The 22,727-nt window shown below is 49.6% G+C and overlaps 1 protein-coding gene across 1 annotated transcript in view; it reads left to right on the top strand.

The window, feature by feature from the left end:
• Positions 1–606: 606 nt before the first annotated feature.
• Positions 607–22,727, top strand: part of SELENOI (selenoprotein I) — a 52,585-nt gene continuing 30,464 nt past the window's right edge. Inside the window, exon 1 of the mRNA XM_081904255.1 lies at positions 607–764. Within this exon, the coding sequence (XP_081760381.1) occupies positions 708–764 (57 nt within the window). The 5' untranslated portion in view covers positions 607–707. The remainder of the gene's footprint in view (positions 765–22,727) is intronic.

The following is a 22,727-nucleotide window of genomic DNA, read 5'->3' as shown; positions in this document are numbered from 1 at the left end:
CGAGGCGGGCGCAAGGAGAGAACAGCCCCTGCAGCCCTCCAGAGGTTTCTCCCGAGTCCCGCCCAATCAGAAGCTTCCAGGCACAGTGGGTGGGCGGGCGCCGCCCATCAATCAATAGGGAAGGCGGGCACCGGGAAGAATTAAAGGACTCCTATTGGACCCCATGCCAAGAGTGACAGTGCTCGCTACCAATTGGGCGCAGGAGGTTCGCGCGCGTCAGAGGATGCCGTACGTTCCGCGTATGCCGGCGACGGGGGAGGGAGGTGCCTCGCCGACGTCACGGGAGGGCCGATCTCGCGACGCTGTCACGTGCCCAGAGGCGGCGGCGTCCGTTGCCTCTCCCAAGATGGCTCCGCGGGAGCGAGGAGCCGCGGAGGGAGGAGAGCGCCTTGGTGACGTCACGGGGGACCGATCTCGCGACGCCGTCACGTGCCCAGAGGCGTCGTCGTCTGTTGCCTCTCCCAAGATGGCTCCGCGGGAGCGAGGAGCCGCGGAGGGAGGGAGGGAGGGGAGCGCCTTGCTGACGTCACGGGTGGGCTGATCTGCCGCGGCGAGCGGGAAGGCGGGGGCGGGGCGAGGTACGGAAGCCGGCGAGGGCGGGCCGGGCGCGCGCGCTGTGAGGGAGCTGTGAGGGAGCTGCCCGGCGGCGCCTGTCACGGCGGCGAGGCGCGTCTCTCTCTCGCTCTCTCTCCCCGACAGCCTCCGCCATGGCCGGCTACGAGTACGTGAGCGCCGAGCAGCTGGCCGGCTTCGACAAGTACAAGGTGGGCGCGCTGAGGGGCGGCGGGGGACCGGCTGGATGACCTTTGGGGACCCCCTCTCCCTTCCCCCTCGTTCTCCGGGCTGCACGCGGGAGCCGCCCTTCCTCTCAGGCGCCCGAGGGGCCTCCGCGTCTCCCCGCCGGAGGGGCCTCCTGCCTTTCCCCTCACAGGGCCGGCCTTGGAAGCCCCCCCTCCCTCCTCTGGCCGGGCGCCTGCGGAACTCCCCGCTGGGCAGCGACGCAGAAGGGAGCGAGCGAGCGAGCGAGCGGCTGCCCCGTGTTTGCCGGTTCTCACGTGCCCGGGCTGCAAGATGGGCAGAGCCGCTTGGGGGGCGCCCTCGTGCAGCCGCTTCCACGCCGGCCCTCCGGGGTCTCTTCGGAAGCCGGCGGGGTGGGGGCGGTTAGGGGGTCCAGCGAGGACCCGGGAGAGACCCTTCGGCTGGACTGCGTAGCTCCTTGGGCCTCGCCGCCCGACCTCCTTCGCAGGGTTGTTGTGAGGGTGGAAGGAGGAGGCGGAGAATGGCCTGGACGCCCCCTGGAGCTCCTTGACCCCAGTCAGTTGATAGGGTTGTAAGAGTCGGGAAGGGACCCCCTAGGGTCATCTAGTCCAACCCCAGGCAATGCAGGAAATATACAGTGGTATACAGACTCCGCTAACCCAGAAATAGTGCCTCAGGTGAAGAACTTTACTTCAGGATGAGAACAGAAATCGTGCTCCGGCGGTGCAGCAGCAGCAGGAGGCCCCATTAGCTAAAGTGGTGCTTCGGGTTAAGAACAGTTTCAGGTTAAGCACGGACCTCCGGAACAAATTAAGTTCTTAACCCAAGGTACCACTGTAATGGAACGCGGATGGCGCTGTGGGTTAAACCACAGAGCCTAGGGCTTGCCGATCAGAAGATCAGCAGTTCGAATCCCCGCGGCGGGGTGAGCTCCCGTTGCTCAGTCCCAGCTCCTGCCAACCTAGCAGTTCGAAAGCTCATCAAAGTGCAAGTAGATAAATAGGTACTGCTCTGGCAGGAAGGTAAACAGCGTTTCCGTGCGCTGCTCTGGTTCGCCAGAAGCGGCTTAGTCCTGCTGGCCTCATGACCCGGAAGCTGGACGCCGGCTGCCTCGGCCAGTAAAGCGAGATGAGCGCCACAACCCCAGAGTTGTACGCGACTGGACCCAATGGTCAGGGGTCCCTTAACCTTACCACTGTAATCAGATAGAATCGTAGGACAGATTCTCATTAATGATTCCCACATTGGAAGAGAGTGTATGGGGGCAGCTGCAAGCGCATGAGAATCCTCTCCTGCAGTGAGCAAGGGGCAGCCTGCGCATGGTCTCCACACGGAGGACTTGTGACAACTTTTGGTTTATTCAGGTTTCTCCTCCTTAGCCCTGTGGTGCCGAGGTTCGCGAGGGACCTTACACATCCCCAAAGGGTCGACATGCGTTCTTCTCCTCCGTCCCCATCCCTGCAAAATTTTAATTTTGCCAGACATGTTCTGACTGTCAGGGCTGCATCTGGCGAAAGAGCCATGTGGGAATAAATGGTGGAATTGCGAAATCTCAGCGGCTTAGTTCAGGCAATACCAAATGTTCTTTCCTTTGGCAAGGAGCAGATTGCAGGGCGTGGCTGGTAGTTACAACTCAGTGGCAGAGCAATCGCGGGTTCAATCCCCATCCTCTCCAAGTCAGGCTTAAAAAGACTCATTGTCCAAAGTCCTGCGAAGCCATCACCTCTCGGTGTCAACAATACTCAGCTAGAGGGACAGTGATCATGACTCAGTAATTTTATCCCACCTTTTTGGCAAGAAGCACAAGGTGGTGTACCTACTTCTCCCAATGTTCTCCTCATGGCAGCCATGTGATATATAGGGTTTTTTTTTTAAGTGGGTGTTTGAATCCTGCTCTCCCAGGTCATGGTCTGACACTCTACCCACTACACCACACTGCCTTTCTTAGCAATGTAGTGGCCAAGCCACTCCTGCCTTTCCTCCCAATCTTGGAGCGGGGTAGAGATGCCTATGAAACTCCAGGACTGATCACCACCAACTTTGGCAGCTCCAAGGCTGCGAAGGAGGCTCAGCTCACCACGCTCCCCGGATGATTATATGCGTCAGGGGAGAATCATGTTTGCCACCTTGAGCTATTTGGAGAGGAAGGTGGGATAAAAATGTCATCCTGAGCATCTCAGAGCTCCTTGGCTGAGTGGTAGCCAAATGGGCAGCTTCATTTTCCCAGGGAAAAGACGACTGGAGTCTTGCTTGGCAGCCATGTGCCTGAGAAACCTGGAGCACATTGCCCAAGAGAGGACCACACAGGCTAGCTGCAGGCCTCCTGCTCTTGTTGGAAAATGAGATTGGGATGGGGCTTCCTTAGGCACAAACTGTCCAGAGGCAAAGGCAGGCTGTCATCCTTTTTTATCTTTGTGAACAAGGCTGGTCAAAAATTGTGCATCCCTGTAGATGAGTGGTTTGAGTGGAGGAAACCATTTCAGTTTGCAAAACAGACCCAGTAGTGGGGTTTTCCTACAAGTGTCTGTTACTCTCCTGATGATATTTTAGGGTTTGGGGTTGGTGAAATACAAGGGGGACATGTAACCAACTGCTTCTCTGTGTCCCCAGTCTGTTCCCCCCTTCTCTTTCTCTCCCCCCCACAACCGCTTACTGTTCTTCCTGTTTCCATCCTCCCTTCTCACAAAGGCGAGGCCCAGCATAAATGTTTGTCCTCAGAGGTGAAAACTCACACTGCCCTATGCGTGGGTGGTTTTGCTCAATGCCCCCTCGCTTTTCTCTCCTGCTGTTGTCCCCTTGAGCAAGCGCATTTATATACTATACAATCCTTAATTTTTCTGGTGCTTTGGAGGGTCGGAGGAGTGTTTTCTTGTATTTTACTTCTTTAAATCTTGGGGTAGATAGAATGTCTCTGTCTTTCCTTTCAGTAGGGCAGTTTTGCAGTCAGAACGGCTGGCCGGTCACCATGGTTCTGCAGTCCACAGGGACTGTGGTTTTCTGCACAAATCATTCCTCTAAAAATCCACCTCTGCGTGGTCACCCACGTCACGTTCAATTTGCATGGTCGTAGTTGCTGAACCTTAGGCCTAGGAAGGCACCCTGTATTGTCTGTGGTGCAGCTTGCCCCCTTAGGAATAAACCTTTTTGCTTCCATCTGCACATTTCTGCCATATGTGAGACTCAAACGGTCAGACTTCCTTTCTCTAATAGAAGCTGGTTCAATAAGAGACAGAGATTTCCCAGTTTTGAATATTGCTCTGTGGTGCCGACACTCTTATCTGCATGTCTTGCCATTTTTGACGGTAGCTGTGGATTTGGAGTGGCCTGATTATTACCAGCTTAACTTGAGGGGGCCGAGTCACTTGAGATTTTTGAATTGCTCTTGAGAGTTATAGGAATGAGCTGATTATCTGAGAGGCAGCCCTTTTTGGGGGGGACGCAGCCCCCTTGTCAACAGGAGGAGCTCATGTCTGCATCTTAGAACGTGAGACGAATCCTGCAGGATCACACCAAAGGCCCACCTGGTCCAGAATTCTGTTTTCTTCTGTTATCTGGTATTCAGAGACATGACACTGGAGCTCATAAATGGCCATTATGAGTACAGTAGTAGCTTTTGATAGCTTTAGCCTCCATGATGCTCTCTAAACTATGGTTACCAGATTTTTTTCAATGAATCCGGGGACACTTTATTTTTTTTAAGCTGAGTAGCAACAGGGAGTCAGTAGTGGGCAAGGGATGCAGGTGGCGCTGTGGGTTAAACCACAGAGCCTAGGACTTGCCGATCAGAAGGTCGGCGGTTCGAATCCCCGTGACGGGGTGAGTTCCCGTTACTTGGTCCTTGCTCCTGCCAACCTAGCAGTTCGAAAGCACTTCAAAGTGCAAGCAGATAAATAGGTACCACTCTGGCGGGAAGTTAAACAGCGTTTCCGTGCGCTGCTCTGGTTCACCAGAAGCGACTTAGTCATGCTGGCCATATGACCCAAAAGCTGTACGCCGGCTCCCTTGGCCAGTAAAGTGAGATGAGCACCACAACCCCAGAGTCAGCCACGACTGGACCGAATGGTCAGGGGTCCCTTTACCTTTACCTAGCAACAGGGAGTCAGTAGTGGGGATGGTGAGGGAAAAGACCCTGGGCCCAAGCACACATGCATATTGTATAAAGGTGCAAAGCCCTTTCACACCCTGTGAAACATAAATGCGCAGAGTTTTTTCAAAACTGGGCAACGCTCGCCTGCCCACAACTCTTGAGCCTCCCCCCCATCAGTCAAAACAAAGGGGGAAGGAGATCTATACTGCCAGACATCCCCGATTCTCCTTCAGCAGTGGCAGCGGCAGTCAGCAGCCCGGATCCAGCCTGGTTGTGCAGTTGGCTCTGGCTGGCTTCAGGAGCTGTTCGCTGTTGTGGCGCCCAATACGTTCCCTCGCCAGAAGTCCCCATATGACATGTCTTGTGCATAACACATCATATGAGGACTTCCGGTGAGGAAAAATGGGGGGCGCCATGGCAGCGAGCAGCTCCTGAAGCCAGCCAGAGCCAACTGCACTACCAGGCTGGCTCCGGGCTGCTGACTGCCACTGCCATGTTTCCCAGGGACAGATTTGCAAATCTGGGGTCATTCCAGAGACGGAATTTGTCCAGGGACAGATTTGCTAATCTGGGGACCTTCCCCGGGAAATGGGGACGTCTGGTAACCCTACCTTAAATGTCTGTTTAAGCTGTTGAAGTTGATGGTGGTTGCAACATCTCAAGAGTATCAGATTCCATAGTTTAGCCGTGTATATATTATGTGAAGATGGTTTTCTGATCATTTTGGTTGCCTTTTTTTTTCACCCTTCCCACCTTCTATATTCTAATATCCTTCTTAGATGCAAGAGCCAGAATCAGTGAATTGGATCAGAAACAGATTGAAAGGTCTTTTGACTCACAGTGCTACAGCCTGTTAAAATCCTTTTCTCCCTGTCAAAACAGGCTAACCACCTAATTGTAGTTTCTGTGGGGCTTCAGTTTTGATTTCCAAGAAAGCAAATAAGAAACCAAATAACAGGAGACCTAGGAACTTTAAGCTGCCTGAGGACAAAATCAGATATTTTTTTGTTAGGGAATTGGAGCTTATAACTGTGATGGTCACCAAGAAAAAACAGATAATGTGTAGGCAATTTCCGTTGAAGGTGAAGGCTGTCCGGATTAAACTTTCATTAGACACACAACACAGTTGTTTGTCCCTCTCTCCTGACCTCATTTTCATTGGTTTCGTTGCCAGGGAAAATACCCAAAAGCCTGTCTAGAAAGATTTATATAGCTCCTGCCCCGACCCATATTGGGGCAGCCGGAATAATACTTTCACAAGGATAAGTCAGTGCACATGCACACAGATTTAATAATTCATCCTGTTAACGAAACCTGATTTCTGGAAAATCTGAATATTTATTCTGTAGTGATTATAACAGACCATAATTCAATCGGCAGAGATATGCATGTTTCTGGAAATTTTGAATAAGACACTTTCTGGAAAATTTTCTAATAATCCTAAATCAATCAGAATCCAACTGGCATGTCTAGATTATTTATAATTTAATGCTTCCCTCATCCAACCCCAAGTCTTCACACACATTCATAAAACACATTAGGGCGCATTATATATTGAATGCTTTCAAGGGTTGGTCACCTGGAAAATTGAATCACAACTTTCAGATTGTCCAACTTGACTGCTGCACTCTTTTTTTTATTTATTTAACGGATTAATTTCACAAAACAAGGCATTTGTAGAAGTGGAACATGTTATTTGGTAAAACGAGGTACCGGTAATGGGAAAATTTCCAGCCCTTTCACTGGTGCTCAAGTTACTCTGTTGATTTTTTGCCACTAAATTGCATTGTGGTTTAATGAGTGGTACAGGATTCCCTCCCCACCAGCTGCCCCCTGTGCCTTCTGTGGGGTAGAAGCTTGCCCCAAGCAGATGGGGCTGTGCAGCTTCCTTCGCAATTGACTCGAACTCTGCAAGATTCAATTAAAGAGTTGATTGCAGGTTTTCCTGTTGGAGCTTAAACTGAATACTCATACGAGGTTATCCTGGGGACACCGATCTGATGGTCTTTAATTGCAGTAGCCCCATCGAACTCCACAGCATGGGTGGCAGCCCGGGCTTGTTCTACTCAGAGTACACTCCTTGAAATTAATATACATGACTTTTGTTTGTTTATTTAGAGCATTTGGCACCCTGCTCTTCAGCCAAAAAGGCTCCCAATGGAAACAATACAGTCCCTCCCCTCAGGCTTACAATCTAAAACCCACAGCACACAAGGAAAAAGGAAGAGGGCGGGATGAGGAAAATTAAAACTCAGACACCAGATTCTAAACCAGGGGCTGGCAAAGTTTTTGTGGCTTGGGCCGGTTCACGGTCCTGCAGATGGCGCAGTGGGTTGGAGTGTGTGTGTGTGTGCGCGCACACATGCACAAACGCTATTCCTAGCATGGAGGAGGCATGCACAGCTTCTCATTGGCTTCAGGAGCTTCCTGCAGCCAAAGGGAAGCCGGCCAGTGTCATGGAAGGCAGTCCCCGTGCCAGTTGAGCGTGGCACACGGGAGCTGACCGAGTGGGCGGCGGGGGTCCATGGGCTGGTTAAATGACCCCCATGGGCCGCTTGTGGCCTATGGGCCTTAGGTTGCCGACCCCTGTTCTAAACACTTGCTCCGATAATGATCTGCTGGCATAGTTCAGGGGTAAGAGGTGCCTGATGGAGCGAGCTCTGCTTCTCAGGTCTTCCGCTGTTGCGGATCTGCTCTGGGACTTTGTTGGATACGGCTCTGTGTTTCGGAATACCAGCTGGCTGGGAATCACAGGTGGGGAGAGTGCTGCTCTTGGTTTCGAATCCTGCTTGTGGGCTTCCCTTTGGGGCATCTGCTTGGCCGCCATGAGAACATGATACTAGACTAGATGGGCCATTGCCTGGCCCAGCAAGCTCCTTTTATGTCCTTAAGTGAAACTTCCTGGTAGCAAAACAGCCTTCTAGAGCAGACACCCCAGTGTTCGTCTCTTCGGGAAGCCTTTTTTCCTGTCGGAGCCGAGGTTGGATTGTAGAGCTCTGCTGCCTGTTTTCTTCAGGGGTTCTAGGTAAGCAAGGAATTTCCCTGCCCTCTCATGCACGCCTTTGCACACTCCCCAAAACAAAGAGGCATTGTGCGGCAGCCCTGGCTTCTTAACGTTCAGAGTCCAAGCTGGAGCTGCGTGAGGCTCACGCTGCCGTCCTGTGACCCTGGCTCGCTCTCTGGATCCTACTTCTTCTCCAGGATGCAAAGTCCTCCACTCTTCCGGCTTCCGGCTCGATGTCTCTGGGTGGAGAGTTTAAGGGGAGCAATCAGTTGGCTTCATTCACTTGGACATGAGAACAAGCTGTTGCTGGAACGAGTGGGAGGTTTCCGAGAAGCCGAAGCGGAGCTGAATGCTGTGTTAAACGATGGCTTTTCATGGGGCAGCTTTTGCCTCTTATTATTAGGAAGCATATGGAGAACACCAAGATAAGCATGTGGCAACAATACCTTCATCTTCTCATGCCCTGGTATCTGCGTTCTCCATTCAGTCCGCACCCCAAAATCTGCACCCATTTGTCATGGTTTTATTAGGTTTACTGGAAAGCCGTTTGCTTAAGTCAAGCAATTCCTAAGCAATCAAATAAATATAATGACTAACTTGTAGCAGAGCAAATTCAGTGTATGTCTCCTCACCTTTCCTCCCAAAGGTATGTGCACTTTGGCCCCAGGTATATGAAGCTGGGTATATCACAACAGCTGAAAACTTGTGCGTTGTCAGGGCTCAGAATCCATGCCTCTGTTGAATTGGCACGCCAAGCTTTTGCCTTTTAAGAGCTGGGAATCTTTTAGCAAGAGGAAGGGGTGGAATCGTGGAGCTGTAGAGTTGGAAGGGACCCCAAGGCTCATCAAGTCCAGCCCTCTCCTCCTCCATGTATTTGTCTAATGCTCTTTTAAAGCCATCGAGTCTGGTGGCCATGCCTGCCTACAGGAGTGCACTGCTGGAATAAATTCTTTTATCTGTCCTGAGCCTTCCAACATTCAGCTTCATTGGGGCTGATGGGAGTTAGGAGTCCCAACAACATTTGGAGGGATGCACAGTTCCCTCTTCTGCATTGTTGTTGTTTAGTGGTGTCTGCCTCTTTGTGACCCCCTGGACCAGAGCACGCCAGGCACTCCTGTCTTCTACTGCCTCCCGCAGTTTGGTCAAACTCATGCTGGTAGCTTCAAGAACACTGTCCCACCATCTCGTCCTCTGTCGTCCCCTTCTCCTTGTGCCCTCCATCTTTCCCAACATCAGGGTCTTTTCCAGGGAGTCTTCTCTTCTCATGAGGTGGCCAAAGTCTTGGAGCCTCAGCTTCAGGATCTGTCCTTCCAGTGAACACTCAGGGCTGATTTCCTTCCAAATGGAGAGGTTTGATCTTCTTGCAGTCCATGGGATTCTCAAGAGTCTCCTCCAGCACCAGAATTGAAAAGCATCCATTCTTTGGTGATCAGCCTTCTTTATGGTCCAGTTCTCACTTCCATACATCACTACTGGGAAAACCAGAGCTTTAATTATACGGACCTTTGTTGGCAAGGTGATGTCTCTGCTTTTTAAGATGCTGTCTTCTGCATTACAGTGATGCGAAACACAACACCTTGGTGGCCATTTTTGGCTTTGGAGACATTGTTTACTCCTCTTCAACCATGGAGGCAATCCTACAGCTGCATTGAAACTAGAAACTCTGGCCTGTGTGAGAGAGGCCAAGAGAAACCTAAGGCTCTGAGCCTGGCTACTTCAGTGATATTCTAGACCTCTTTAGAAGGAAACCTGTCTTCGGTTTCTGGATATACGAGGGCTGGGCCAACATGCAGGCTGAGTAATGGCTCAGTAAGGCATAAATCATTGTTCACTTAGGAACATAGGAATCTGTGCACATGGTGGACGGATGCCAGGGAAAGCAGCACAAAAACAAATTCTGAAACTGCACCGTTTTCGGAGGAACAGGAAGCTGCCTTATACAGATGAAGGATATTCCCAGTTCCACCTGGCTTGACCCTGGGACCTTCAGCGAAGTAGATGCTCTCCTGCTACTGCCCTTGGTGAAGGGAAGAAAGGGGCAGGAGGACAGTACTTCAGAAAGATGCACAGGGACACTTGCCGTCTGGTTGTATTAAAGCCGCAAATGTAAACATCAAATTAAGATGCCCATCCCATAATATCAGACATACAGGGCTGGCTTGTGGCTGCTGCATTTCTTACAGTTTACTACTGCAGTCTCATATACGGCACTCTTAACATTCCCTTGGGATCTGCAAGACTAAAAATAATTTGCTCCCCTTAGTGTGCTACCTTTATGTTCAGCAAAACAACTGTCAGCTGGTTTGAGAAAAGGGCGCATGGGAGGAGGAATCCTCTCCTATCCTGTCCTCTCCAAACCCAGGAAGGTGTTAACGCACATGAAGTCTTGTTGGCTGTAGGATTTCATCTCAGTTTGCAGTTCAGAGAAGGTCATGTGTGTCTCTACCACCAAGCAAGTTATTTTGATGTGGAGCTTATTTTGATGGAGTTATTTTGATGTGGAGCAAATCGTTGTTGTGGGATTTCTAGTTGTTGTAAGGATAAAAGCGGGTGGCGGGGGGAGAGAAGAGAACCACGTAGTCTATGCTGCTGGGATTACTGGAATTCCTGACTCTTGTTTTTAGTGAGAGGAAGGAGGAAATTATAAAGGGGGAAGATGATGCAGCGATGCATAGGTGAGAATCTTGTGGCGAACAGAGTGAGGATCCCAGGACTGTGGAACTGGCGCACAGTGGCAAATAGAAATTGCTCTTTTTAAAAATATGCTTGACCTGTGGTGCAAGATTTCCAAGGAGCAGCATCCTCTGGTCTGCAGGAGGGAAAAGGATGAGACGTTGGCAGCCACCCTGGGACCTGGACAGCAGGAAGCTAGGATGGAGATTGCAAGCGCAGTTTAAGAACGTATGAACTGCTCTAGGGCAAACATATCACACATTCACATCTGAAAGCAAGGCTGCTGGGTGCTTGGGTGTGGTTCTGTGTTTGGGGGGCAGGAGGGCGAGGTGGCGGTGGATGCGTGGGTAAGCAAGAATCCAAAAGACTTGGGAGGAGGTAAGATTATGTGGTGATGCAATGGCTGATAGCTGGGGAAGGAGATTGGGTCAGGGACTGCCTCTTTTGTAACTTTTGGTTACAGGTAGCTGTTGGCAATGGTGCAGGTATTTCTTGAAGCTCACTTGGGGTTGGAAGCTAGCCAGGAAGGTTGGGCAGGGCCACTTTCTCTGCAACTCAAGGAGCAAGCTGGGGATTGGCATGCACTATCTTGAGGTTGTAATTGAGGTGTCCCATTCCCACCACCACCAAAAAAATAATAGATAGGTAGCCGTGTTGGTCTGCCATAGTCAAAACAAAAAAAATTCCTTCCAGTAGCACCTTAAAGACCAACTAAGTTAGTTCTACTTAGTTGGTCTTTAAGGTGCTACTGGAAGGAATTTTTTTTGTTTTAAAAAAATAATAGTTCAGCTGCATTGTGTAATATACCGCAGACCCAGGCAGTGGTCAATGTGGGTTTTGAGGGAGGGCAGGGTGGTCGTAGGTGGCGCTGTGGGTAAAACCTCAGTGCCTAGGACTTGCCGATCGAAAGGTCGGCGGTTCGAATCCCCGCGACGGGGTGAGCTCCCGTCGTTCGGTCCCAGCTCCTGCCCACCTAGCAGTTCGAAAGCACTCTTAAGTGTAAGTAGATAAATAGGGACCGCTTTATAGCGGGAAGGTAAACGGCGTTTCCGTGTGTTGCGCTGCAGCTTTGTCACGTGACCCGGAAGTGTCTTTGGACGGCGCCGGCTCACAGCCTCTAGAGCGAGATGAGCACGCAACCCTAGAGTCGGACACGACTGGCCCGTACGGGCAGGGGTACCTTTACCCTTTACCTTAGGGTGGTCGTAGAGATGATATGATTGCATCAGCCTATTGACTTGACTTCCTTTTGGTGATTTTATGTGTGTCCTTCTGGTGGTCATGTGGCCACCTGTCATGGGCCCTGTGAGTTAAAGCTGCTTGCAGCCAGCTTCTCCATCCTAGGCCCACACAACATGTGCTAGGAAAGAGTTTAGGCCCTGCAGGGCGATCGGGTGGGTCCTTCTCAGTCGCCCTGCCTGCGCTTTGGAGATGCATTTGTCTCCTTTCCTGGTGACATTCCAAGACGAAGTGCTTTGTCCTGGCAAGCCTTTGGTTGGCTCTTAGAGTCTATTCTTGTTTGACTTTTCTGGCAGCCTGTTTCCTTGACAGTATTTGATTTATATTGTCTGCCTGTCTCCTGGGAATTTTTTGTAGTGTGCCTCTTTATTGATGTGTGTGTGTGTCTGTCATCTTCTTGTGAGCCACCTTGAGTGCCTCATGTGGAGCAGGGATATAAACCAGGAGTGAGGAACCTGTGGCTCTCCAGATAATGCTAGACTACAACTTGTAACAGGATCTGGGGGTCTTAGTAGACCACAAGCTTAACATGAGCCAACCATGTGATGCAGCACCAAAAAAAGTGAATGCTATTCTAGGCTGTATCAACAGATGTTGAGTGTCTGTATCAAGGAAAGTAATAGTACCGCTCTTTTCTGCCTTAGTCAGACCCCACCTGGTGTCCCGTGTCCAGTTCTGGGCACCACAATTTAAGAAGGATGTGGACAAGCTGGAAGGTGTGCAGAGCAGGGCAACCAAGAGGTTCAAGGGTCTGGGAACTAAGCCTTATGAGGAGTGGTTGAAGGAGCTGGGTATGTTCAGCCTGGAAAAGAGGAGACTGAGAGGAGATAGGATAGTCATTCGAGAGGCTTCCCCAGGGAAGATGACGCGAGTTTGTTGTCTCCTGCTCCGGAGGATAGAACCCAAACCAATGGCTAATAATTGCAAGAAGGGAGATTCTGACTAAACACCGGGGATAATTTCCCGACAGTCAGAGCTGTTTGACAGTGGAACGGTCTCCCTCGGGAGGTGGTGGACTCTGTTTCCCTGGAGGTTTTTAAGCAGAGGTCGGATGGTCACCTGCCATGGAAGCTTCAGTTGAGATCCCTGCACTGCAGAGGGTTAGGCGGCACAATTTCATGGTCCTTGGGTGAGCCTGGCTGGGGCTGATGGGAACTGCAGTGCCGCAACGACTGCAGAGGAACAGGCCAGGGAATGTTGGTTGTGGCTTCCCAGGGTTTCTTTCCAGGGACTTTTCTAGCCCTACCTGGATATTGTTCCTACAAAGGTGCCTCGGAAGCTACCTGTTGTTGAGTCAGAGTGCTGGTCCATCTAGCGCAGCATTGACTTGCAGTGGGTCTCTGGGGCTTTAGACAAGGAATCTGCCTGGAGATGGTGTGGGTTGAACCTGGGTGTGATTCAGGCACTCCACCCACTGAGCAATGCACCTTCCCTGGGGAAGCATTCTTAGATGAGCAAGCTGCCAGAGGTGCATTGCAGTAAACTGTCCTTTTCTTGCTAAGTGAGCTGTAATTAGCTGGGCAGTCTGGCTGACTTTTAATTTATGAGCAGATCTGTGCAGGTGACCAGCACCTCCCCACCATTCTCCTCTGACTTTCTGGGGGCCCATTTGGGAAATTCCTTTTTGCGTGTTGCAAGATCGCTACTTTCCAGAATTGGGTGTAAAGTGTGAAACATCCCGCGTGAAGCATGATGGATTTTTTCAGGGCTAAGCTACCAGACTGGTGATCCTCTTTTGAATGTCTGTAACCAGAGAGGGGTTTTTTATTGGGGGGGGGGGTGTTCCGATAATCGGAGAAGGGAGGTGAGTGGGACATTTCTCGCTCTTCTTGTCCATCTCCTTGCCTCTCTTGAGCCCAGCCCACCTGCCTCCGTCTCCTTGGATAGAATAGTACCGGTTTCCGGAATTGATTTTCTACACTAATATCCTCCCTCTTCCTTCTGTCGGCAGGTAGCTTCCTGCCTCTTATTTATTACTGTCTAGCCACGGTGTTTGTTCTGTCCTGCCTTTCATTGAATACATGCCCCCAGGAAGGTTTCACAAACAGAGCAGGAACAATAAGTGCACGATAAGCAGACTGTGGAACAATAAAATGGTCTGTAGTGTCATTAAGCATGCATAGTTCAAGTTGGTTAACTGCATGCTGGGATAAAGCTGTCTTTGTTGCCCGCCGATAGGCAGGCAGCGAAGGAGCCTGGGTGGGCCCCGTTGTGCTGGGAAGGCAGTCAGGAAGCCTCCATCTCCATCATCCTCCCTCCAGCAAACCTGAAAGAGCAAAAGCAATAAGGAAATTTCATTAGAGAGGGACATGGGCAGGTATAGGAAAACTCGGCCCTCCAGATGTTTTTTGAGACTACAACTCCCATCATCCCTGACCACTGGTCCTGTTAGCTAGGGATGATGGGAGTTGTAGTCCCAAAACATCTGGAGGGCTGAGTTTACCTATGCCTGGACAAGGGGAAGGCCACTCTGAAACCAAATTGGACGGGAATGGTAAATACTGTGTACTGTTCTGGTCTCCTCACCTCAAACAAAGACATTAAAGACCTGGAAAGGCTCCGAAAAGGGATAGCAAAATGATCAAGGAGATGTAGCAACTGGTGTTGTTTTGTTGTTGTTTAGTCGTGTCCGCCTCTTCGTGACCCCCTGGACCAGAGCACGCCAGGCTTGCCAGGGAGTCTTCTCTTCTCCTGAGGTGGCCAAAGTCTTGGAGCCTCAGCTTCAGGATCTGTCCTTCCAGTGAGCACTCAGGGCTGATTTCCTTCCGAATGGAGAGGTTTGATCTTCTTGCAGTCCATGGGAGTCAAGAATCTCCTCCAGCACCAGAATTGAAAAGCATCCATTCTTTGGCGATCAGCCTTCTGGATGGTCCAGCTCTCACTTCCATACATCACTACTGGGAAAACCATAGCTTTAACTATATAGTTAATGCTATAGTTAAAGCAACTGGTGAGGAAATGTTAAAATGTTTGCAGTGGGCCCATGCAGAGTGTTTGGTAAAATTCCTCCCCCAGTTGCAGCCCACAAATAGCGAGAAGAGTTTTGGCTCACCCCTGGTATAAGCTGCTCTTCTTCTGAGAAGTTCCAGGTAGCTGCTCAGCTTGACTATTTCCCTGTAAGGTGCATTATTGTGCTGTGTTTGCTATTTCCGCAATTGTGTCATTTTTTTATTTGTAGGTTCCTTGCAGGAGGGACCTGTTTTCTTGCTGACCTGTCTTAAGGTCACCTGGTGAGCTCTTGGCTGAGGAGAGGAGGAGAGCCACAGTTTACCCGCATAAAAATCCCAAACTTTGGCATCCCATGCTTGCTCCATCATCAGTTCACCTTTAGGTTGGGAAACAATTTGGGGCATCTCCTGAGGAAGCTGGACCTCAGTGACGTGGGGGGCTGCTAGAACTGCTGTGCGTGCGTGGATGCAAAAAGGAGCCGTTAATACAGGAGTTCGACAAAACTGGCATCCTCCTCAGCTTGCATGTGCAGTCCTTTCCTCCCGGTCAAGAGATGCGCCAGGAGCTGTTCAAGGTCTCCTGCTCTGCTTCGCTGCAGTTTGCTCAGGGAAATACCTTTGATCATCGTGGAAACTGAACGATTTCCACGTAGGAACTTCAAATATTTGTTTTATTTCAGTGGCCGACAAAACGGAGATTAAATTTTAACAGTCAGGCATTTCAGCTCCTGCCTCCATCAGGTCCTCTGACGTGAATCAAAGGATGCTGTTGCCAAGGTGATTTTGCTGCAACCTGCCAGAACCCAAACTTGTATGAAGCCCCCAAGCAGGGTGGATTTGATTTAAATGAAATCGATTTAAATCACGATTTAAATCACTAGTCAGTAAGACTTGATTAAATTCATTTTTTTACAGAGAGGCGCTGTCCCAATACGTTATCGGCCTGGCGCATGTGGCAGGACACGCTATTGATCTGCTTTTTCTCAGGCAGGGAAGAGGGAAGGGTGTTGGAAAGCGGAGAACTTTTAACACGCAGTCCTTTGTCATTGTCAGACCAGCGTCAGGGTTTAGGCTACCAGCAGCCTTTTTCCTCTGCAAGGGGCGCAGGGACTTGTTATGATGGTCTGGATCCTGTGGCTGATGGAGCCAGATGTATCTCAGAGGACTCTGGGCTGGGGGATTTTCCATCTGATGTGGCTGGTGCTTATTTCAGAGTTGCCATGTGGGATGTGAAGACGACTGTAGCCGTTGACGTGATTATATATTGCAGTCTATTGTGTTAAAACTTAAGTTCTGTTGAGTTCAAATTCTAACCTCATAATTACAATCTAAGAAATGAAGGAAGCAATAAAAATACAGTTGGAAATTAATATGAATACAATGGTACCGCATGTAACCTCCTGGTCACAGAATCTTCGGGTTACGGCCGCGGCAAACCTGGAAGTGTATACTTCCGGCTTTCACCGCATGTGCAGAAGTGCTCTGCATGCCATGTGCATGTGCAGATGCAGCGCCTCTAGTTACAGATTTTTTGAGTTGTGCACAGCACCCCGAAACGAATTAAATCCGTAAGCAGAGGTACCACTGCAATGCAAGGGATGTGCCCTCTCCTGCCTTCAACTGTGCATCCGCAGGCACACCATGGACCACCTGAATGAAACTCACAGGCCACTGGACCACAAATCAGGAAGCCCACGTAATTTTTCTCTTATCGTCTCACTAATTTTTCTCACACACATGGTTTGCATGTGATCCTAGCACAAATGGCCAAGCATGAGTGTGTGGGCACTGCCAGGAAAATGGTGACTGCCTTTCCCAAGTGTTTAGGAGCTTGGTGCATTGAGGATAGATCCAGTGAGATATGTCCATTCAGCCCTCAGCAACATCCTGTGACATTTTTGCAAGTTTAATAGAATGTCATTTGCATCTCTTGTGCCAAGTTTCAATTCGATATGATACGGTAATCTTTATTGTCATTGTCCCATACAGAAGAACAAAATTGAAAATCTGCATGAGACATTCAGAAACCAACAAGCCTGCTATCCCATCTATCCCAGCCTAGTTAGCCCCCTAAAAACTCTGGTACCCTATAATTAAATACAATATACTCCCATAGAGATTCCTTACATTGTGTTTAAAACCAAAATCACATTTGAATAGAAACTGTTTCTCAGGCGGCTAGTCCTAGTCTTTATAACCCTGTGCCTTCTTCCAGAAGGCAGAAGCTGAAAGAGATCATTTCCGTGGTGCGCACTATCCTGAGCTATCTCTGCAGCTTTCTTATGGCACCTGGAAGCGTAGATTTGATCCATGGGAGAGTGCACCCAATTTTTCTCTCCACAGTCTTTACAACCCCGGACAGCATTGTTTTTTCCCTGACTGTGCAGCTCCCAAACCACACACCCTCCAGGTTTAGTACAGTTCCATTAGTGGAGGTGTCCTGGTGCTATTTGACCCGGTGCTGTTGGCTGTCTTTCGATTGTTGAGGCCTGAGGATGTGGGAAAGGTAGTTGGACGTGTTTGGCTGGTGGCTACCTGCCAATGACACTTGGACTGGTTGGGTTTTTGCAGCACATTCTCTGCAAGGTTATCTTTGAAAACAGCTTAGAAACGAGGGCGGTGAGATTGCAACTGGGGAGTGGTAGATATGATCTGCTTGCAGGTTTCCTGTAATGGGCATCTGTGGGCAACATTGCCTGATCCAGCAGATGCTCTTCTTGCGTTCAGCAGGACCTGAACACAAGAACATTCTTGATGCCCCAAACCCACTGTGGTTTCTAGCAACTGGTATTCAGAAGCATTGCTCTTTATGATGTGGTTGCTTCATTTTGTGTTCTGGGGGTTTGGGTTGGGTGTTCATCAATATGCGGATGACACCCAGCTCTACCTCTCTTTCAAATTTGAACCAGTGAAGGTCCTGTGTGAGTGCCTGGAGGTGGTTAGAGGATGGATGGCGGCTAACAGATTGAGGTTGAATCCTGACATGACAGAAGTACTGTTTTGGGGGGACAAGGGGCGGGCAGGTGTGGAGGACTCCCTGGTCCTGAATGGGGTAACCCTGCCCCTGAAGGGCCAGGTGCACAGCTTGGGGGTCATTTTGGACTCACAGCTGTCCATGGAGGCACAGGTCAATTCTGTGTCCAGGGCAGCTGTTTACCAGCTCCATCTGGTACGCAGGATGAGACTCTACCTTTCGCCAGAGTGGTGCATGCTCTTGTTATCTCTCACTTGGACTACTGCAATGCTCTTTACGTGGGGCTACCTTTGAAGGTGACCCTGAAACTACAACTAACCCAGAATGCTGCAGCTAGACTGGTGACTGGGAGCAGTCGCCGGGACCACATAACACTGGTCTTGAAAGACCTACACTGGTTCCCAGTACGTTTCCGAGCACAATTCAAAGTTTTGGTGTTGACCTTGAAAGCCCTAAACTGCCTCAGTCCAGTATACCTGAAGGAGCATCTCCACCCCCATGGTTCTGCCCGGACACTGAGGTCCAGCTCCTAGTGCCTTCTGACGGTTCCCTCACTGAGAGAAGACAAGTTACAGGGAACCAGGCAGAGGGCCTTCTCGGTAGTGGCACCCGCCCTGTGGAATGCCCTCCCACCAGATGTCAAAGAGAACAACAACTACCAGACTTTTAGAAGACATCTGAAGGCAGCCCTGTTTAGGGAAGCTTTTAATGTTTAATAGGTTATTTTATTTTAATACTTTGTTGGATGCCGCCCAGAGTGGCTGGGGAAACCCAGCCAGATGGGTGGGGTATAAATTATTATTGTTGTTGTTGTTGTTGTTGTTGTTGTTATGTATCCCAGTTGGAAGGATGAAGGGGCGTTTTTTAAAAATAATAATAAAGGGTTTTGGGGAAAGAGCATTATTTTTGAGGGGTTTGTGATTATTTTGGCTGTGTGTGCCATTTAAAACTCTGCAAGCACAATAACATACTATGAAACGCCTTGGGAGCATGTGACTCCTGATGTGGTCAACTCAGGGCCCACCAAGCATCTGATACATGAAATACAAGTTCCTCCAGGTTGCTAGTAGTCATACTCAGTAAGATATAAATACTTTCTTGGGCAGTATCCAGACCAGTCAAGCTGCTTCCTTGCAACTGTGGGTTGACTGAGTTCATGTTGCCCCCAGTATCCTCTCCTCTGCTCAGTCTGAGATGTGTTTGTCCACTGGGATAAAAAGAAATCTGAACCATTAACAGGATAGCGCTCCCTGAGGACGACCAGCTCAAAGCTACAAAGTAGGTAGCAAGCTTTGAAGAACTCATCTCCATTTTATGTTCAGTAAAGATTATTGGGCTTGAGGGCATGGTAAGAAAAAGAAGCTCACAGTATTGGCCAAGGTGTCATTTCAGAAATATAGGAAATGTCATTTCAGAATTAAAATGGAAGATGTTCTTTCTTGGCTCATGACTATGGTCGGCATTCAACTCTAGGTTTTACTTGGAGTATACCAGGCATAGGCAAACTCTGGCCCTCCAGATGTTTGGGACTACACTTCCCATCATCCCTAGCTAACAGAACCAGTAGTCAGGGATGATGGGAATTGTAGTCCCAAACATCTGGAGGGCCAGTTTGCCTGGGCCTGGTGTATACCCACTGACGTTAATGCATCTAGCAAGGGCCTTCCTAGATAGCTCAGATGGCAGAGCATGAGACTCTTAATCTCAGGGTTGCGGGTTCGGGCCCCACATTCAGGGCCAAAATGATTCCTGCACTGCAGGGGGTTGGACAAAGTGACCCTCATGGTCCCTTCCGACTCTACAGCGCTATGATTTCACATTAATTTCAGTGGGTGTATTCTGAGTAAACCTTAGTTGAATACCACCCGTTGTATATATGGGGTGGGAGCCTGATATGCATGTGGGACAGGCTCCATGTAGCAAGCTGGTGCTTGCCTCCCCCTCAAAAAAAATAATGAATGGTTGGGTCCTGGCCAGCAAATTCACATTGCATGGTGCTAAACAGCTTCAGCAAGCAGAGTGGTACAGCCATCCACTTAATGAACTCAGGACGCAAGGGAGAAACATGCTAAGAGGAAGGCACGCTTGGCAAATCCACACTGTGATCAACTCCCGCCCGGAAACCAATGTCCCCACTGTGGAAGGACGTGTGGGTCCAGAATTGGCCTCCACAGTCACTTACAGACTCATTGTTAAAACCATGTTTATGGAAGACAATCTTACTCGACTACGAGGGATCGCCAAAGAAGAAGTATAGCCAAGGTGCTTTTCAGTCCATATTTGTGGCAGACCAGTTTGCGTTGACCAGTTTGCGTTGACCAGTTTGCTTGAAGCATCAGTGGCTCTGACTCAGAGCGTTCTTAGAAAACACTAAGGATATGAGAATGCTGGCACAGAATTGTATCACGAATCTGAATTGTATCTGAAGAGCTGGTAGGACTTGTCAAGGCTCCCTGTTGAGTGATCCTCTATCTGCGTTGCGTGAAAGTTCAGGCAGGCTGCCTAGACGCAGCATCCTTCAGACAAGGGTGAGCTGGGATGCAAGCTTGCCCGCCTATTTCAGGATGAATAACGCTTGGCATTTCTGTGGCACACTTCAGGTTACAGTGGTGCCCCGCAAGACGAACGCCTCGCAAGACGAAAAACCCGCTAGACGAAAGGGTTTTCCGTTTTGGAGGCGCTTCGCAAAACGAATTCCCCTATGGGGTTGCTTCGCAAGACGAAAAAAATCTTGCATCCCCCCGCGGGTTTTTTTCGCTTTTTTTGCCCTTTTCTTAAGCCGCTAAGCCGCTTATCAGCTGTTCCGCTGATAAGCCGCTTAACAGCTGATCGCTGGAAGCCGCTTGACAGCTGTAGCGCTAATCCGCTAAGCTGTCAATGGGCTTGCTTCGCAAGACGAAAAAACCGCTATACGAAGAGCCTCATGGAACGGATTAATTTCGTCTTGCGAGGCACCACTGTATTTCTGTAACCCTTAAAACACTTCCGTAAGGCAGGCAAGTGCTCTCAGTCATTTTGAGTGGATATGCAATGGTGGTATACCCGCCTTAGGAGAGAGAACGCAAAAGCACTTCATGGTATGGCAAGTCCTGCTGGGCATGTTCAAACCCTTGAGTGTGCCTGAAGTGGCTCCTTGGATCATGGCCACAGAGAGCTTGACACATCCAGTAAAAATATTTTCATTTATTCCCTTCCTTCTCCCCCTGCCCCCGTGTGATTGTGAGAGAGATGTGGCAATGTAATTTGTCAGTGGCTTCCATATGAAAGAAATAGCCTGAAATGGTTAAAGGTATGACCTCTCAGTGGAGGTGGTTGTTTTTTTTTGGGGGGGGGTGATATGGAGAAATCTACTTCAGAGGTTTTCTGTTTGCAGTTATTTTACTTTTACTTCTTTTACGCCTAGACATTCTGTTGTTGTGCCCATAATCAGGGTTTAAGGTGCCAATTAGCTCCTAGCTACTATATCTCAGAAACTGAGATATGGGGTCCCTTCCAAATCTACAATTCTCTGGTTCTATCAGTATGGCTTGAAGGATGAGTGGCAGCAGCCTGGCAATTCTCAGAGGTTGTACAGAACTACTACTTAAGTTTTCTCACACAGAGGCCTCTAATGAAATCAGTTTGTGGTCTTCTACCTGGGGCAAGGTCCGGACCGCCTTGGCTGATCCTGACATAGCTAGAGCTTCTTCAACACAGGGAAAGCAGCCCATGTAGACACCATTCCTTTGCTCTCTGCAGTCCTGGAAAGAAATCTTTGCTTTTGCCTTGTGCAGCTGGATCAAACCAAAGGCCTGTCTAGTCTTCCTGCTTCCTACAGTGACTGAGAAGAAGACCACAAGCAGGGCATGAACGCAACAGCACTCAGTGGAAAAGGAGGATTTTGAAGACTCAAACCTTGGCTTTCAAGGCTAAATTAATTTTTATTTAGCATGTTTTTTATGCTGATTTATAAAGCATTTCGAACGGTTGGAAAGCAAAGTTCAGTCCATTAAAAAATGACAAGCAGTGAAATCTAAAACGGTCTGACAGATGGCAAATAAAGAGCAGCAGGTTTCATCCCTGATATGGGCCAGGAAAAAGGGCCTCTTTCTGAAAGATCCAGCAGAGCAAACCTATTTTTGCAGGTCTCTGAAAAAGAGGAGAAACAAAAATGACAGGTAGCCACAGTGATATGGCACACCTTTTATTAGGACCATCTACATTTTTGCACAATAGTAAGCAAGGTTGAACAAAGGTGACTCTGGAGTGTGAATCTAAATGGGGCCACAATTGAAGCCATTTCCCAGGCAGAGCTTTGAACGGAGGGGATTGGCTCAGCCCAGAATCTGCATTTCAGCAGCGTTGACTGCTCTGCCTGCCCTCCTCCTCTGGGATCCCAGCGGAATGATTAAAGTCTTGCGGCTCAGGCAGTCTGAGGCCTTTGGTGTGCTTCTGCAATGCGCACAAAGGACGGAGAGCTGGGAATGGCTCTCCCTCGAGCTTGCCACTTGGCAGCCGCTGCCGCCTCTTGCTGACATGCTAGGAGGCCAGCATCATGTGCTGTAGCCCCAGAGAAAAACGCCACAGGGCTTTGGGCAGGGCTGCTTCACTTGCACGTAGGTGCTGCCTTCTCCCCACCTGGCTCCTTTTGGGAAGAAAGGGAATCCAGCAGTTTTTCCCCTAAGGAGCAGGAGGCCTCCTCTTGGACGTGGGTCAGTTGCATTGCATCAGGTCTGGGTTGCCTCTGTGCAAGCAAATTGAATTATGGTTGCTGGAGGAGACCCTTGAAAGTCCCATGGACTGCAAGAAGATGCAACCTCTCCATTCTGAAGGAAATCAGCCCTGAGTGCTCACTGGAAGGACAGATCCTGAAGCTGAGGCTCCAAGACTTTGGCCACCTCAGGAGAAGAAAAGACTCCCTGGAAAAGACCCTGATGTTGGGAAAGATGGAGGGGACAAGGAGAAGGGGACGACAGAGGACGAGATGGTTGGACAGTGTTCTCGAAGCTACCAGCATGAGTTTGACCAAACTGCGGGAGGCAGTGGAAGACAGGAGTGCCTGGC

Source organism: Podarcis melisellensis (genome assembly GCF_964234715.1).
Source record: "Podarcis melisellensis genome assembly, chromosome: 3".
Classification (NCBI taxonomy): Eukaryota; Metazoa; Chordata; class Lepidosauria; order Squamata; family Lacertidae; genus Podarcis; species Podarcis melisellensis.
This window is presented reverse-complemented; position numbering and strand designations above follow the sequence as displayed.